We start from the raw sequence: 15,000 nt of genomic DNA on the forward strand, positions 1-15,000 counted from the left end.
GAAAAAGAACTATAGGTGGAAGTAGAGTACTTTGCACTAACAGCCTGAGTTTCTCGAGGTGCACTTGAATGGTCCATGAGTTTACAAAGTGCAATTGAATGCATCATTACGTCCCAACAGTGTTGTTTCTCCCTTATCTCTAACTGCATCAGTGGGGTCTGGAAAGGTGTAGCTAAGCTACACTGTGTCTTTAGCTGCAGGCTGTTGCACGTCCTTGTGTTGGAATCCTTTTGAGTGAAATACAGCCACACTTAAGACTAGTTACTAGTTACTAGCTAACTGTAGGCTAACGTTACCTGCTACTAAGTGTATTGATAACTTGTGTCACATGTAGTGATGCTCCCGTTGTCTGTACATACGTTTCGGAGCACCGATAGTGCAGGCATTTAAGTAGCACCGAAATGAGGCACCGATATCTGCGTTGCCATTCGGTCAGGTAGATACCGGTTGTATGGGTACACACACCCACGGAATCATGTTGGGATCATTTCTGTTTATTTGCGTCACTTGCGAGAGACATGCTAGAGACATGCTAGAGCTGTAGGCACCAATAAGGTTTATTTCTGTCTTCAACCATGGCCAAAATACCCATTATTGCTGCTTTGTACCGGTTGTGGAAGTCCTAGATACATCGGAAAACACAATGTCATCGTGACTGGATTAATAACATCATCTGTAAGGGCACACAGCTCTGTGAATTTCCCCGCTTTCTCAAGGAAGTAACGTTATGTCTGGATGACCGCTTTTAGCGCTACTGGGAGGTACAGATTTTGCTATGATTCAATTACAATAAACCGATCAAAAGCATTCCAAAATAACAACATTGTGATGCCGATTTGTAAAAAGTCTTCAAATTCATGCTTTGTCAGGTCTGTCCACAACATTCATGTTTTCTGAATGGAGTTCAATTCAATCAGGCCTATGCCATGCAGGACAATCTCAACGTTGAGAGGCTTTGGCGACACAGTGGCAGAATTTCTCGTTCGAGTCTTGCTTTGACTTTGGAGGTAATCGTGCGAAACGCTCGCTTTGTGTGTGAACACACCGTTAAGGTATACTCACTTCGGAGCAGAATGCCACTGCTGGTCCCAGCCCACCCACACAGAGCAGGCCTGTCAGTATGTAGACAAAACCGATGGAGTACGAGTACAGCACCTGTCAACCCAACCCCATATGACCAGTCAGTGACATCACACAGACAATAACATCATCACAATTCTTACAGCCTAAACATGCGACATAGCAGTCGTGTTTCGTGGACACAGTCAAGCAGATCTAAATATGCTGCACTCGCCCCGATATGGTGTGAACAGATATAGTTGCCAATAGACTTATACACATTGTAGTAGGGGTGGGAGACAAAATCTGATACAGCATAGTATTGTGATATTTTCCGTGGCAATACTGTATCGATACATCGATGTATCTTTAATAATATAAATTGAACATTAGAATTTAACTTTTTGGTACTATAAAATGAATTACTTTTTCAGTCCACTATATGGTACAGTTACGTTTTGTTTGTTTTCTTTTTCCTTCTGGTGAGGTCAGCAGGGGTGACTGTGTCAGCGGGAAAGATACAACGCTTTCCTTTTGGGAGCATGATTTGAAGTTGGAAAATAAAAAGGTAATAAATTGCAATACATCTCAGAATACCGCAATATGTTTAGAATCGCAATAATATCGTATCGTGACATCAGTATTGTGATAATATCGTATTGTGGGGCCTCTAGTGATTCCCACCCCTATTATGTAGGTATATATACTTTTTTTAAAGTTAGATAAACAGGGTACCATTTCAGAGTTGGAGCCATTGTGGAGTTTCATTGCTTTCTCCTGCACGTTTCCAATGGCGGCGTCAGCACATAGTGCCATGGAGATGAGGAGAACACCTACATCCACACAAACATAAACACACAAAACTAAGAACATGGATATCTGACGAATGATGTACTTTTGAGCTAGTGGGTTTGCATTTAGTAAAAGACATCGCCCCACTTCATATACAATGCCACAGTAAGAATATCATTTATATATTACATAAAGATATGACCTGTGACGTTGAAGTTGGGGGCCACTTTGCTGTCAGCTAGCGTAAACCAGATGAGTCCCAGACTCATGCAGAGAGCAGCAGACACATCAGCAAGATTATAGCGTTTACCTGGAACAAGAACACAAAGCAATTGAACCATGTGGAACGTTAATGTGAAATTCTGAAATCAAAATCAGAAACCTAAACTTTTGAAATCTCCTATGTGGACCAACCTCACAAAAAGGAAAACAAGAAGAACAAGTTTTAGAGTTTAACTGGCAAAACCTTTTACAACATCACAAACACAGACACACCAAACTGAGCCATTGCACGGGAAGAGTACCTCCCCTCGGGCACGGCTAACAGGGAAATCTTCAAAAGATGACCCACCTCTTTTTAAATAAAAGTTGACATTGCCCAAGTTTTTAAAATGGGCATTCTTGACAATTCAAAGTTTCTGAGGTTGTGCACGTAACAATGCGTCAAAAACAAAAGAAGCTTTGTGAAAAAGGAAAAGTTTGGGAAAAAAACAACAGGATGAAGGAGTCTTCCAAAAACAGTCTGATGGATAGACGCCTTGAGGTTGACAAGGGGACGCAGCATCAGGTCGACCGTGGTCGGCTTTGATTCCCTGACTCGCCTTTGAAGGGCCTCACATCAGATGCAGCCCCACACCCTTCCCTTCATCCATCCCTCTCTCCCACTTTCTTTCCTCTTTGCATTCCAAGTGAATAAATTCTGTTTTCCACCCGACCCCTTGAGGGACCCTGGTCCTCACATCTATCCATCTAGAGAGAGACGCAAGAAGGCAAAACATGCACAAAAACCTGTCTGACGTTGAGGACACAGAACCTTGAGTGGGTCGGTGTGAGGATGAAAGGACAGACAGAACCAGTACAGCCGACTGGGCTCTGACAATCGAAAACAACAGACGTTGAAAAAAAAAAAAGAAAAAAAAAGGAGATACTCAATGTTGAAAGGTTGCCATCGCTTCAAAGGAAACATGCAAGATGACTGAAATGAGGTGTAACATGTACCTTCTCCAAAATCCACCTCTCCTGATTGATGACTATAGTTACATTGTTTTAATAAGGTAAATATGTATTTTCCTTTAAGTAAAATGAAACCTTTATTTTTAGAGATCCCTAATCTCTAAATAAAAATTTAGTTTAGTTTGCTTTACAGTTTTTTTTAGATTTCAATCCTTGATTTTTTTTTTTTTAACTGCTCAAGGCCCAATCGTTATGTCTTTGACCATACAAATTTGGGATGAATTCACAATTATAATTCAAGAGTTTGTCTTACTGATTCTAAATTCTAAATAGTGGCGTTCGTCAACTGATCACAATTCCAAATCTAGGTCTGGTGATATTTCTGAACGCTGGACTTGAAAATCCTGACAGTTAATTAAAGCCGCTGATTCGGGTTGAAGATTTTCAACGAAGCCAACTCAGAGTTAACGCACTGATCGACGAGCCTCGTTTAAACGACAAATACAAAAATAATGAGGAATAAAGAGAGAGAGCTGCACTATTCACAGCTACGGAGCAGCACATATTAAATCACATAGTATGAAGGATCAAAATGTTGTAAGAAAAAAAAAACTTAAAAACCTCAGCACATAAATATGTATTTGCATCTGTAAGGTCTGTGTAAATACATGTACAGTAGAATCAGCGTACCTTGTATAAACACTCCTCCAATCATGACCGGGATGAGTTTACAGCACTTGAAGATGACCTGTGTAGGGTAGTTCAAGTAGCCCAGAGAGGTATTAGACAGGCCCATAGTGCCCACTGTTAGAAATGCTATCATCATGTAGGTCTTCCCTGGTATCCTGGAAGACAAGAACATATTAAGTAGTTGAGAAACAGAGTTCCATGTTAAACTGATGTGTTGCTTCAGATGATTTAACAACAATAGGTCATCACTACTTCTTCCAAAAAAAACAAACATCACACACACATTAAAAGGCAGGGTTGGTAACTATTTCCAATGTTCACTTTTTATATATTGTTTGAAATGGTCTTTACACCCCGACAGCAATAACTAACCTATGGGCTCCGGAAAAGGAGCGAAAAAGATCCGTCGTCTGTAGCTGCTGCAATCCTGTGAAAACGCCCACCAATCACTGCCTCGCGGCCCGCTTGGAAAGAACCAATGAAATTCCTCCATGCCCCGCTGAGGGTACTCTACCCCTCCTATGTACGAGCCTGAGCTCAGTGCACGTCGTTGCCACATATCTAACAGTAGTCATGTTTGTTTTAAACCAGGGGTCACCAACCTTTTTGAAACTGAGAGCTACTTCATGGGTATTGTCATACCCATGCAGGGCTACCAGTTTGATACGCTCTTCTGAAATAACAAATGTGCTCAGTTTGCCTTTAGTTATATATGATTATTAATTATTATATAATTAATAATAATAATAATGCTACTCATCTATGCGAAGACATTGATCATGTTAATGATTTCTCACAATAATTATCAACAATGACGTAACAAGGTGGGAAACAGATAATATCAATATTCAATTTTCATTTTTAGAACAGGCCTGAGGGCTACTCATGTGGTCCTTGGGGGCTACCTGGTGCCCGCAGGCACCGTGTTGGTGACCCCTGTTTTAAACATTCGGTATGGTAATATTAGGAGTTTCCTTGCCGGTGAATGAGACATGAAGTAAAATTGCAGTCCTTTCTTTGCTCTGTAGCAGCGGTGCGTGTGTGGCGCACCCCCCACCCGAGGGCAGGGGGAGGGGTTAGCAGGGTTTCTGCAGGTTTCACCACTTCAAATTTAAGTCTAAGTCTTTTTAAGACCTTTTGTATACCATTATGAATGAAATGTAAGACCTATATCACGACACAAAAAAAGAAAAACGTACAAAAGGAAACAGAGACACAAAATTACTTGCAAAGTAAATGAATGTCTTGAAATTGAACTAAAGTGGCACAGAGGTAGCTTACGGGAGTTGCGGAGTTGCTTTGTTCATGTCTGTGGTACAATCCGTTGCAATACTAGTTTCATTTGTACTCGTTATACAGTGAATTATATTTGAATTAGCGAAAGAAAGAACTACATTACCACAGAAACACAAACAGTGTAAAGCTGCGGGAGCATTAGAGGTAGGGTCACATGGACCTAGGTAAATTAAGACCAGTTTAAAATGATTTGAAACCTAGAACACAATACTTCAGCGAATTTAAGACTTTTTGAGGCATAAGATTTTGATTTAAAAATGTTAGACTTTTTTAGACTTCTTAAGACCCCGTGCAAACCCTGAGTTAGACAGAGCCCCGAGGAGATGCTACTAAATCTTGCTAGCTTTTCAACATTACCAACTCGGTCTTTAAGATGGGGTGTACATGTTAAAGGAATACCATTTTAACATGAATTATAGTGAGTAAAGTCGGTCATCCAGGGGCAGGGGATTATTTACCTTCTGCGTTTGTCCTGTGTGAGCTGAAGCTCCACTAGACCAAACATGGAGTAGAAGCCAAACTGGACCAGAGTGAGGTACCAACCAAAAGGCTTGAATCCTTCCACTGAAAATATCAACTCCTGGATGGAGGGCAAAATAAATAATCAAAAAGCAGGTAATAATAGCCTTCTGAAGTCCATCTTGTGAAATACAAACTTTGTTTACATGTCATCTGTTTTGTCTTGCATTCTTTTTCCAATTGCACGGACAGAAACACAGCTACATTTAATACAGCAGTAAATGTAAAAAAAAAAAAAAAAAAAGACTAAATTGGCCTGTCTTTTGCATCTGAACATGCAAATAGTCACATAGAGCTTCACAACAGCACTTCCCCTACACTGCAACAACCATGTGTGTGTGCTCAAGTGCATCTCTCAGATTGTGTCTTTCTTCCTGTGTTACCTGCAGGTATCCATAGATGAGGTAAAAGAGGAAGACTCCAGCCACGCAGATCAAGAACTGTGTGGGGGTACTGAAGCTGCTCAGGTTGATTCCCAGGACCCGCAGCTCCTCCACAGACTTTATGTGGGGCGACATCACCTCTGTAGACGACGGGATGGAGATCGAAAGGTGCTTCCGTGAACTGTTGTAGCTCACCAGGCCATATTTGGCACTCATTGTGTCTGTGGCTGCTGGGAGCTGTAGGAACATACAGATTGATGTAGAAAATAATCACATAGGATATTATTTTCTCCTAATTTAGTGTTAAGCACAGCCTGGAGTTGTGGTAGGAACAGCTGAAAAGCTCTAAGACGCATTACGCCATTCTTTCAATTTCAGTCTTTTTCAATTTCAAAGTTTTATTGTCATATGCACAGTAAGGAAACGTGTTTCCCTGTACAATGAAATTCTTCCTTTACTGTCCACAGAATGCCAAGCAATGTAAAATCTACAATATATGCTACAAATATACAAAATAAAACAATTTTAAAAAGGCAGCATGTGAAAAATAAACAAGAACAACAATAATAATAATAATAATAATAATAATAATAATAATAAACAGAGATAAATGTAAACATGGTATGCATGTGCAAACTGAAAAATAATGTAAACATCTTGGGTTGGTAACTATCTTGTTGATTGAGCAAGATAGATAGACCTTTGTATGCAGTACAGTAACCAACATTAGGTAACTTACCTGATATAAAAAAGAGGTAAACGTAAAAGATGGACGGGACAAACTTAGCCCTGAGATAAGCGCTTATTATCCATGTTATTATCTCATCTAAGATCTTTGCCAAGATATTGACCGTTCACAATCAGCATATAACCAAATAACCACAGTGACAGTGACCAGTTCAACTTGTTGCAACAAGGGAATCATGCCAAAAAAAAAAAAAAATAGATGATCAGATAAAGCCATTTCCTGTAAAATTTGAATGGTTATTGGCGATAATGTTACGCAACACATTCAGTAATGCAGTCGGGCTCTGTGACACTGGAAACATTATCAAACAACTTTGGAGAAGCATGCAGACCTTTAGAGCACCCATTTGTATTAATGCTCAGACTGCTGCTGCCTTTTAACAGTGATTACAGTTATTACATTATGTCATGTAACGTTATAGGTCAAAAGCATGTTGTTTTTCATTCTAACGTTAAAATATGACTATTATGCTCTATTATTGTTAATATTACTATACACAGCCCTTATTAGTTAAGGAACTTAACCGCTGCATCACATTCAACTAGCTAAACATCCACTAAATTATAGATTTATAGTAACTGATATGACAAGTTAATACATGTATGATGATGTGTTTAATAAAGTATGATGGCCAGTAACGCTGGCTAACGTTAGGCTACATGAGGGCAGCCGGTGCTAGCGACTGTGATTAGCTAGCATAGATTAGCTACGCATCTAAAGAAAATCGGTAATTCCAACAATCAATGTCATTTTATGAGACGATTACAATTAGCTAGCGATTTATTTGATCCCTGACTTTGGTTTCTTAGCCAAACAGGCAAGCAACAGTAGCAAACTTGTTACCTTTAACAACACTTCCGGGTTTCTTTACGTTAGCTTATCCTCTTCTTCAGAGGCGATGTCGGTGAAAATCATTTCCCTGGACGTGCCGACTTCTTCTTACGCACATTTCGAACATTTTCATAGTTTTCCTTTACGATGTCAAAGAGGTAAAACACGCTGAGAGGCGTGTTAGCCTTAAAAGCTGCCTGCACTTTGCAGAAGCAGCCAACAACTTCCGCTCTGCTGCGACCTCTGAACTGCGATGCTATTGGTCTACGTAGCCACACACTGTAGCACATCACCGGCCGAGTAAACCGGGTAAACAGGCTACACTTGAATTCGGTCTTAAATATGTAAAACGATATTATCCTGCACCATGAACAGTGGAACCCCACGTTCATAAAGCGAGTGCATGCTTTAAGTTAAAAGTAAAACGAAGCAGACTTACCTGTTTTGAAGAATCCATCTTGAGATAGGTGAGTTTGCTGCCTCCCGTCACCACCACCGTGCACCTAAACACATGCACGTTCGTTTGTCCGCTTTAGCAACATAGTTCCTTCCTGTGATAAGCAATTTGTTTCTTAACTGCAAATATTGATTTGAGTATATAAATTAATTGATCATATCCTATTTCATTTCAATGGTCCAGTTAATATATATATATATATATATATATATTTTTTATAATTCGGGCATTTGTAAGCCGAGGACAGCTGAAGACATGAAAGGGGAGAGAGAGGGGGAACAACATGCAGCAAAGGGCCGCAGGCCGGAGTCGAACCCGCGGCCGCTGCGTTGAGGGGCAAACCTCCACACATGGGCGCCTGCTCCAACAGGTGAGCTACCCAGGGTCCCCAGTTCATATTTTTAAAGGACCAGTTAATGGACCGTAATGTGAACTCAGACTTTCCACAGCCTACTTGTACTTTACTTAAGTATGTTACTTTCTATTTATATTCTACTACATTTGAAAGGGAAAGGTTTTTACTTTTTATTAAACTACCTTTTTTGACAACTAGTAGTCGTAATTACTTTAGTTTGCAGATTAAGACAAACATGTATTTATTATTTATAGCTTATAGGCATTAAACCACCAAGCTCCCTCTGGAACAGCCAAATGCTTTTATGTTTGATAGTTTACACTTTCTTGCTAATACATCTGTACTTTTACTCTTTTTTTGAATGTTAATAATCAAATGAAAAATGTTTAGAGAAGTTGCACTGGACAACAATATAATATGCTGATTATTATGTTTATACTGTATATCATCTTAATATTGTGGTTAGGTATACATTGTAGAGCAGTTAGCTCACAATGATTTTCTATTGTCCACATGTCATCACTCCACAACTTCTCCTGCAGCCTTCCCCTTGCCTCCTTCACCTCCTCCCTCCATGCCATTCCCCTAATCCTTCCAAACTTCCTTCCTCTTCCCTCCTTTTCTCTGTCTTTCCCATCATCTCTCCTCCTTCTCCCCCAGTCGTGGCCATTTATGCCATTCTCCCCCTACATTTCTTTCTCTCTAAATCCTTATTGCATTATTCCCTACTCTTCTGTTCTGACTCTGTCTCTCGGCCATCTCATATCCCTGTCTCTCCCTCTTTGGCTTCCCAAGCATAAGGCATGAAACTCTTTTGCCCCTTCATTTCTCTCCTCCCTCTTCTAGCTTTCCTTTCTCCTTGCGGTCCAATCTTAAATCCCTCCCTCTGCCTGCCTTGTTTCTTTCTCTCTCCCCCTCTCTCTTCCTCTGTCCTCTTTACCCAGCCAGAGGTTAATACACTCCAGGATGGCATTATTTCCTCCCCGGCCCCTCTGACAATATAAAAATTCAGAATGGACAGCTCAATCCCTCTTCCATCTCAGATTTGATTGTAATGGTATTGCCTCCTGTCCCTGGGAGGCCCCTGCCGCCTCGCCAACCCGGCCTTTATGACACTAAATGGCCAGGCTACAATTTTTCCATCTATTCAAAAAATTCTGTTAATAACTCATTTGGAATGAGACGTCTGCACTCCCTGGGCCGTCTGCGGCCAGGTCTCTAACCCCCCTGCTCATAGGGGTCACAATACACAGAAAAAGATGCAGGGCTGAATCGCAAATGTAAAAGGTTAATTAATCTCTCTGAATTTACAATCCCCTTCCCCCATTCCCCTTGCACTCCAATTGACAGTCCCAAAGAGACAAAAATGTCATATTTACAACCTCGCATAGAGAAAGTGCTCAGCGAGGCACTGCCGTTGCGCGCAGGCCCGTCCGAACCACTTTCCCCTTCTCCCCAGTCCAACTTTACAAGTGTACCCATTCATCATGCGTGATGGATTTATGTAATAAAACCCATTTCCTTTTCCCATACGATCCTATTAAATAATAAAATAATTATTTATTGATTATTCAAAAAGGTACATATGCGCAGGTAATGGCTTTGTACCACACCACTGGACCTGCAATAAATAAAGCAGGCAGAGAAAAGGCTTGAGAGAGACAGAGCGAAATAAAGCAGAGAGAGAGAAAAAAAAAAAAAAAAGAGAAATGAAGGGGAATGAAATGACTTTTGAACCAGTGAAATCTGGATCCAATATGGCCTCTTGCAGCGCGGATCAGGAAGGACATTATTCAATCTTCAGGAGGCTCATATGGGAGCGCGACCTATGAATGGTTTTGATATACTATATGGACGATAGAAATGAAAATAGACAACTGGGTGAGTGTCCTGCACAGGTTTTGTGGCTCAGATTTTAACATTTGTTGAATTCACACTCGTCATCCTCAAACCACAATATCTGTTCATTAAAATAACATGAAGGATGATACACATTTACCCAAGTGTATTATATACAACACACAAGTTTGACTTTAAAACGGGTGTTAATGAATATCTAGTGACAACATTTTACATGATCAACCAAGACTGATAGAACACCCGATGAAGCACATAATAAAAAGGTTTTCACCTCCATTTCCTCATCATTATTCAAGTTCTGGTTAGTGTAGAGATGAGACTCGGGAAATACTAGCGTTACCTATTTTAATCATTAACAGGCGTCTAGCACGTTTGTTTTGGAGCTTTTCGTTGCAGAAAAGGACGTCTTGGGGTTTAGTAAACTGTCCAGCAAGGCCCTGGTGATAACATTACTGTTTTGTCTTCTTTAAAATAAACACCCACTCCCTCGTAATGATCCGCCATATTATTTATTCAATATTAGTATCATAAAAAGCCCCCTAACCCCAGCAGTGGATCATTTCAAAAAGAGACACTTTACTGTCAGCCAGATATTACATTGAGGGCTTCTTAATAACCCATTTGTGTTTGGTCTTATCCTCGGCTAAAGTGCACTCGCTCTCCGTTGTCTTTTTTTTCTGGGCTTGTCTCAAGCCTCCTGCATGCTACGGAAAACAGATGCTATCTCGGCTATATTACTTCTCAAAGCACTCATATCCTCTCCCATGTTATTTTCTTTGATCTGCTAGGCTTGCTGCTCTTACATTTTTCTTTCCCCCCCTCGTCTCATGTCTCCCCCCTCCTCCTCTATCCTCTCTGCCAGTGACCAGAGAGCAGACACAGACCGGTTCACGGTGGCTGCGGACGTTTGAAATTCAGATCATCTGTTCTCTGTCATCAGAGGGCAAGAGGTGCATGGTGGGTCGGACCTCTTACAGTCGCCATTTAATGTGCCTTTACCATCAGAGGAGGGCTTCATATCAGGGTTGAGGGTCAATTTACATTCAGTGAGCAGTCAATTCAATTTAAACCAGGAACTCAAACTGCAGTTATAATACGAGCAGCTTTATAGGAACGTTTTTGTAGGTTATTTATTGTAAGAAAAACTATTTCCTGTATTTGCTGAGTTGAAAGTGACTGAATGAAACCCTGGTTCCCGTGGTTTTTATTGGAGCTAAAATGATAAGTAGAGTAATTCGACTTACGGAAAAAAAGGACCTGGCAACAATTTTAATAATGGAATAGTCATTTAGATAATTTTTTAAAACAAAATATGTATTGGCCCCAACACATGAAATGTGAATAGTTGCTAGTTTTCCTCATTTTCTATGATAGTAAACTTATTACCTTTACCTTTTGGGCTGTTGGTTGGACAAAACAAGCTTTTTAAATATGGCAACTTGGGCTTTATGAAGTTGTGATGTGCATTGTATTACTTTTTTTCTGACATTTCATAGGCCAAACAATTAATTATGCGATTAATCAATAATGAAAATGATTGCAGCCAGTTTTATTCTACGAGTATTTTAGTTACAAATTTTTTTTCCCCACCACGAAAGCAAGTTCAGGCTTTGCACTGTTGCTGTATGCCTCATAGCTTGACCGCTAATAATTATATTAATAATTAGATAATTAATAATTATATTTATAATTAAGGTGTGTCTTAGCTATGCTGTACATAGTGAAACTGTAGCCTATAATACATACATTAACTACACATATTGTTCTCGCAGGATTCAACATTTTTTTTTGTTGCCATTATTTGACAGTGTAGAGGAGAGGAGAGTCCACCAATGCACAAAATCACTGCAGCTTTTGTCTTGAATTTCAAATTTTTTATCAAAGTCACCCCATGTGCACTTTCGGATATATCTTAAATATATATACATAAATTGTAAAGCAAGTCTTATTAATAACCCCTTGTAAATGTATAAGATATTACATTATACATTATTATAGTGTCTCTTAATCCAGAAGTCATTTGAAGAATCATGAGTACAAACACAAACTTTTCCGTGAACTACAAGCCAACCTAGCAGTTAGTCGACTGCTGAGGGTTTTGCAAATGGGGATACGTGCATTTGTGCGCAAACACACACACACACACACACACACACACACACACACACACACACACACACACACACACACACACACACACACACACACACACACACACACACACACACACACACACGTGTTAAAAAAGTGTATCCACACACAGGTTATAAGCAGTGACAACAAACTGCATAGGTGGCACTGAGGGCAGCCACAGGAGACCGGGGAGTCTTTGACTTTCTTATGAGCAGCCAGGAGGGGGAAGCATCTCTCTTTGCAAATGTGCTCAAAGAAAAGCAAAGAAAAAGTAATTAAACAAACAATTTACCAGCAATAGTGTGTCTGCTTATCCAATCTACCATACTCGCTTTTTGCACTAATACATATAGACAGGGGGGATTGGTTGTTGTCTCCTCAGAGTGACGGTAAATGACACGCATGTTTCATTGCCCATTCATTTAACCTGTGCTGTGCTTATGAAGAGAAAGGGATTGAGAAACAAATTACGTAGTCTCATTTAATAAGGAGTTTTGCTGTGAGCAATAATCCTGTTTTTTTTTTTCTCATAACCTTTAACTACTTAATGGATTTGAGAAGCTATTACCTTTCAAGATTTCTGTTTTTTAATTATTTGGAGTATTGTCCCAGATATGAAATGTCAATCACCCACCAGGATTAATGCTGTGGTTTATGTCTGAATATGATTTACTCGTGGATTGAAGCTGAAGGAGTTCTCTCTGTTGACAGCTTTGCAAAAAACAACGAAATTGCGCAATATGCAAAACTCTGTGGCCCATTTAGCTTTTCGCATGCATTTATCCTTATGCACCCAATAACTAACATAGCCTCATCTTAAATCAACGAGAGGCAGTTATTTACATAGATATTAACATTATATTTATGATAATGGCAAGCCATGGTAAATCTCAGAGTAATATTAGAAATACGCTTATGTGAATCTTGGATCAAATTATAATAATGAGTCAGTTTTAATATGTACAAAACTCAATTTTTAGTTTTTCTCCTGTGGCGTTTATACTGTAGGTGTGCATGTGTGAAAATGTAACCCAGGAATGTGTGTGTGTGTGTGTGTGTGTGTGTGTGTGTGTGTGTGTGTATGCGCTCCACAGAACAGGACCTACCTCTCACCCTGATCACGTTTAGGCAACACTGTGAAAGTGGCAGACAGAGTTTGTTTAGTTTCCCCTGGAGGACATCGCAGTCCTCTGCCAACAGACCGACCCACGTGCTGTGACATCAGGCCCGACTGTGTGTATATGAATATCGCCTTAAATACATGAGCCATGTGAGGTCCGCTTGATTTATTTTGACACTCACAGGACCACGAGGGCATGTGTCCTGATCTTAAATCAGTACTGCTCGTACGACGGCAGGCTGCATACCTGAGCAAAATTATATATTTTTGATAGTTATATGGATCAATACATATATATATATATATATATATATATATATATATATATATATATATATATATATATATTATATATTAGAATAGATAGTTGATAGTTTCACTTGGGGATTTGCAAATGTCTATAGGAGGATAAATGACGCGCACCTCGAGCAGTTCAAATATTTAAAACCTTTATTCAAATAGATGTTTTTACCCAGGTTTGACACGGCTCTTAGGCTGGCGTGTTGGCTCCTCAGACCCCCCATGGCACGGGGCATGTAATCATCCTGAAAGTCTCTCTGGGTGTCTGCGCTCTCATAAAGCAGGAAAATGGATCGTGTGGCCCAGGAAGGGAAAATGAAAGAAAAGGAGAATGAAATTACAGACCTGGCTGACTGCACAAATCATGCATATCATGTTTTATGGCTTGCCAGAAGAATTCAACACCTGTGGATCACCGTAGCTATAATTGTACACGAACACACCAGGATGGGAGGTGGGGCGAGGGGGGGGTGGGAGGAGAGCTGTGGTTTGTGTGTCACTGAATATGGAAGCGAGAGTGTGTGCACCTCGTAGGTGTCTGTGTGTACGCAAGTATGTTTTTCTTGGCGTGGCTGGGCTTCAGAGACACAGGGAAGATGTAACAAAAAAAAAAAAAGAAGTTACGGGAACGCCTGTTGTTCACTTCTTCAGTACATCCTGGGTGAGCCTCCCACAGCCTACAGGGCTCGCTCACAGAGGCTCCATTTACCATTGTAATTACCCTGTTTATTTACCCTACCTGCTTTTGGTGGTAAAACGGGGGCCAATTCATCAGATCAGGACAATTTGGCCTTGCTTTGCTTTGCCATTTACTTTAATTAAACGAGGCAATCAGTGAATCATAAATCATGATCCGTGTGACCACTGGCTCCGTTTGAACCTGGCCCTCATCTTTAAAGACGATGCACCTTGTGCCAAAACGTACAGTAGATACACACGTGCTACTGTAGCTCCTGAGCCTAAAAGCAAACAATTTAATTTTCAATTTCATGGGGGATTTTTTTTTTCTCTCAATGTTCATGCAGGAATCTCTTATGTAACTTTTAGCTGTGCGTTTTTTTTTTGTTTTTGTTTTTTTTGACATTTTGTTTTAAAAGTATAGCTGGAGTTACAGGATTTATGAAATAGGGCTTAAACCTAAATAAGATGACAGGATAGCAGATCGAAGAGTCTTCCCTCGTCTCTTCCCTCCCCTCTCCCTTGTCTCCGCCGTGGATGCTGATGCTTGAGTCAAATTGATTACACCACTCCATCTGCATCATGACTGGCCTCCTCCTGTGTTTG

At 40.2% G+C, this 15,000-nt stretch overlaps 1 protein-coding gene and 1 long non-coding RNA gene across 3 annotated transcripts in view; one reads left to right on the forward strand and one right to left on the reverse strand.

The window, feature by feature from the left end:
• The window catches only part of slc35b3 (solute carrier family 35 member B3), a 12,804-nt gene extending 4,766 nt beyond the window's left edge, over positions 1-8,038 (reverse strand). The window contains exons 1-7 of one of the 2 annotated variants that reach the window (XM_039790557.1): positions 7,931-8,038; positions 5,913-6,149; positions 5,469-5,590; positions 3,715-3,869; positions 2,054-2,161; positions 1,795-1,892; positions 1,063-1,155 (exon numbers count right to left, since the gene is read on the reverse strand). In XM_039790557.1, the coding sequence (XP_039646491.1) occupies positions 1,063-1,155; positions 1,795-1,892; positions 2,054-2,161; positions 3,715-3,869; positions 5,469-5,590; positions 5,913-6,149; positions 7,931-7,948 (831 nt within the window). In that variant the 5' untranslated portion in view covers positions 7,949-8,038. Of the gene's footprint in view, positions 1-1,062; positions 1,156-1,794; positions 1,893-2,053; positions 2,162-3,714; positions 3,870-5,468; positions 5,591-5,912; positions 6,150-7,503; positions 7,722-7,930 lie in introns of those variants that run through there. The other variant, XM_039790558.1, reaches the window with a different exon arrangement.
• LOC120552466 overlaps positions 7,751-15,000 on the forward strand; it is a 12,722-nt gene continuing 5,472 nt past the window's right edge. The window contains exons 1-3 of the long non-coding RNA XR_005638011.1: positions 7,751-7,958; positions 8,186-8,318; positions 11,026-11,120. This is a non-coding gene — a long non-coding RNA (uncharacterized LOC120552466). The remainder of the gene's footprint in view (positions 7,959-8,185; positions 8,319-11,025; positions 11,121-15,000) is intronic.

The sequence above is a fragment of the Perca fluviatilis genome, chromosome 22, assembly GCF_010015445.1.
Source record: "Perca fluviatilis chromosome 22, GENO_Pfluv_1.0, whole genome shotgun sequence".
Lineage (NCBI taxonomy): Eukaryota > Metazoa > Chordata > Actinopteri > Perciformes > Percidae > Perca > Perca fluviatilis.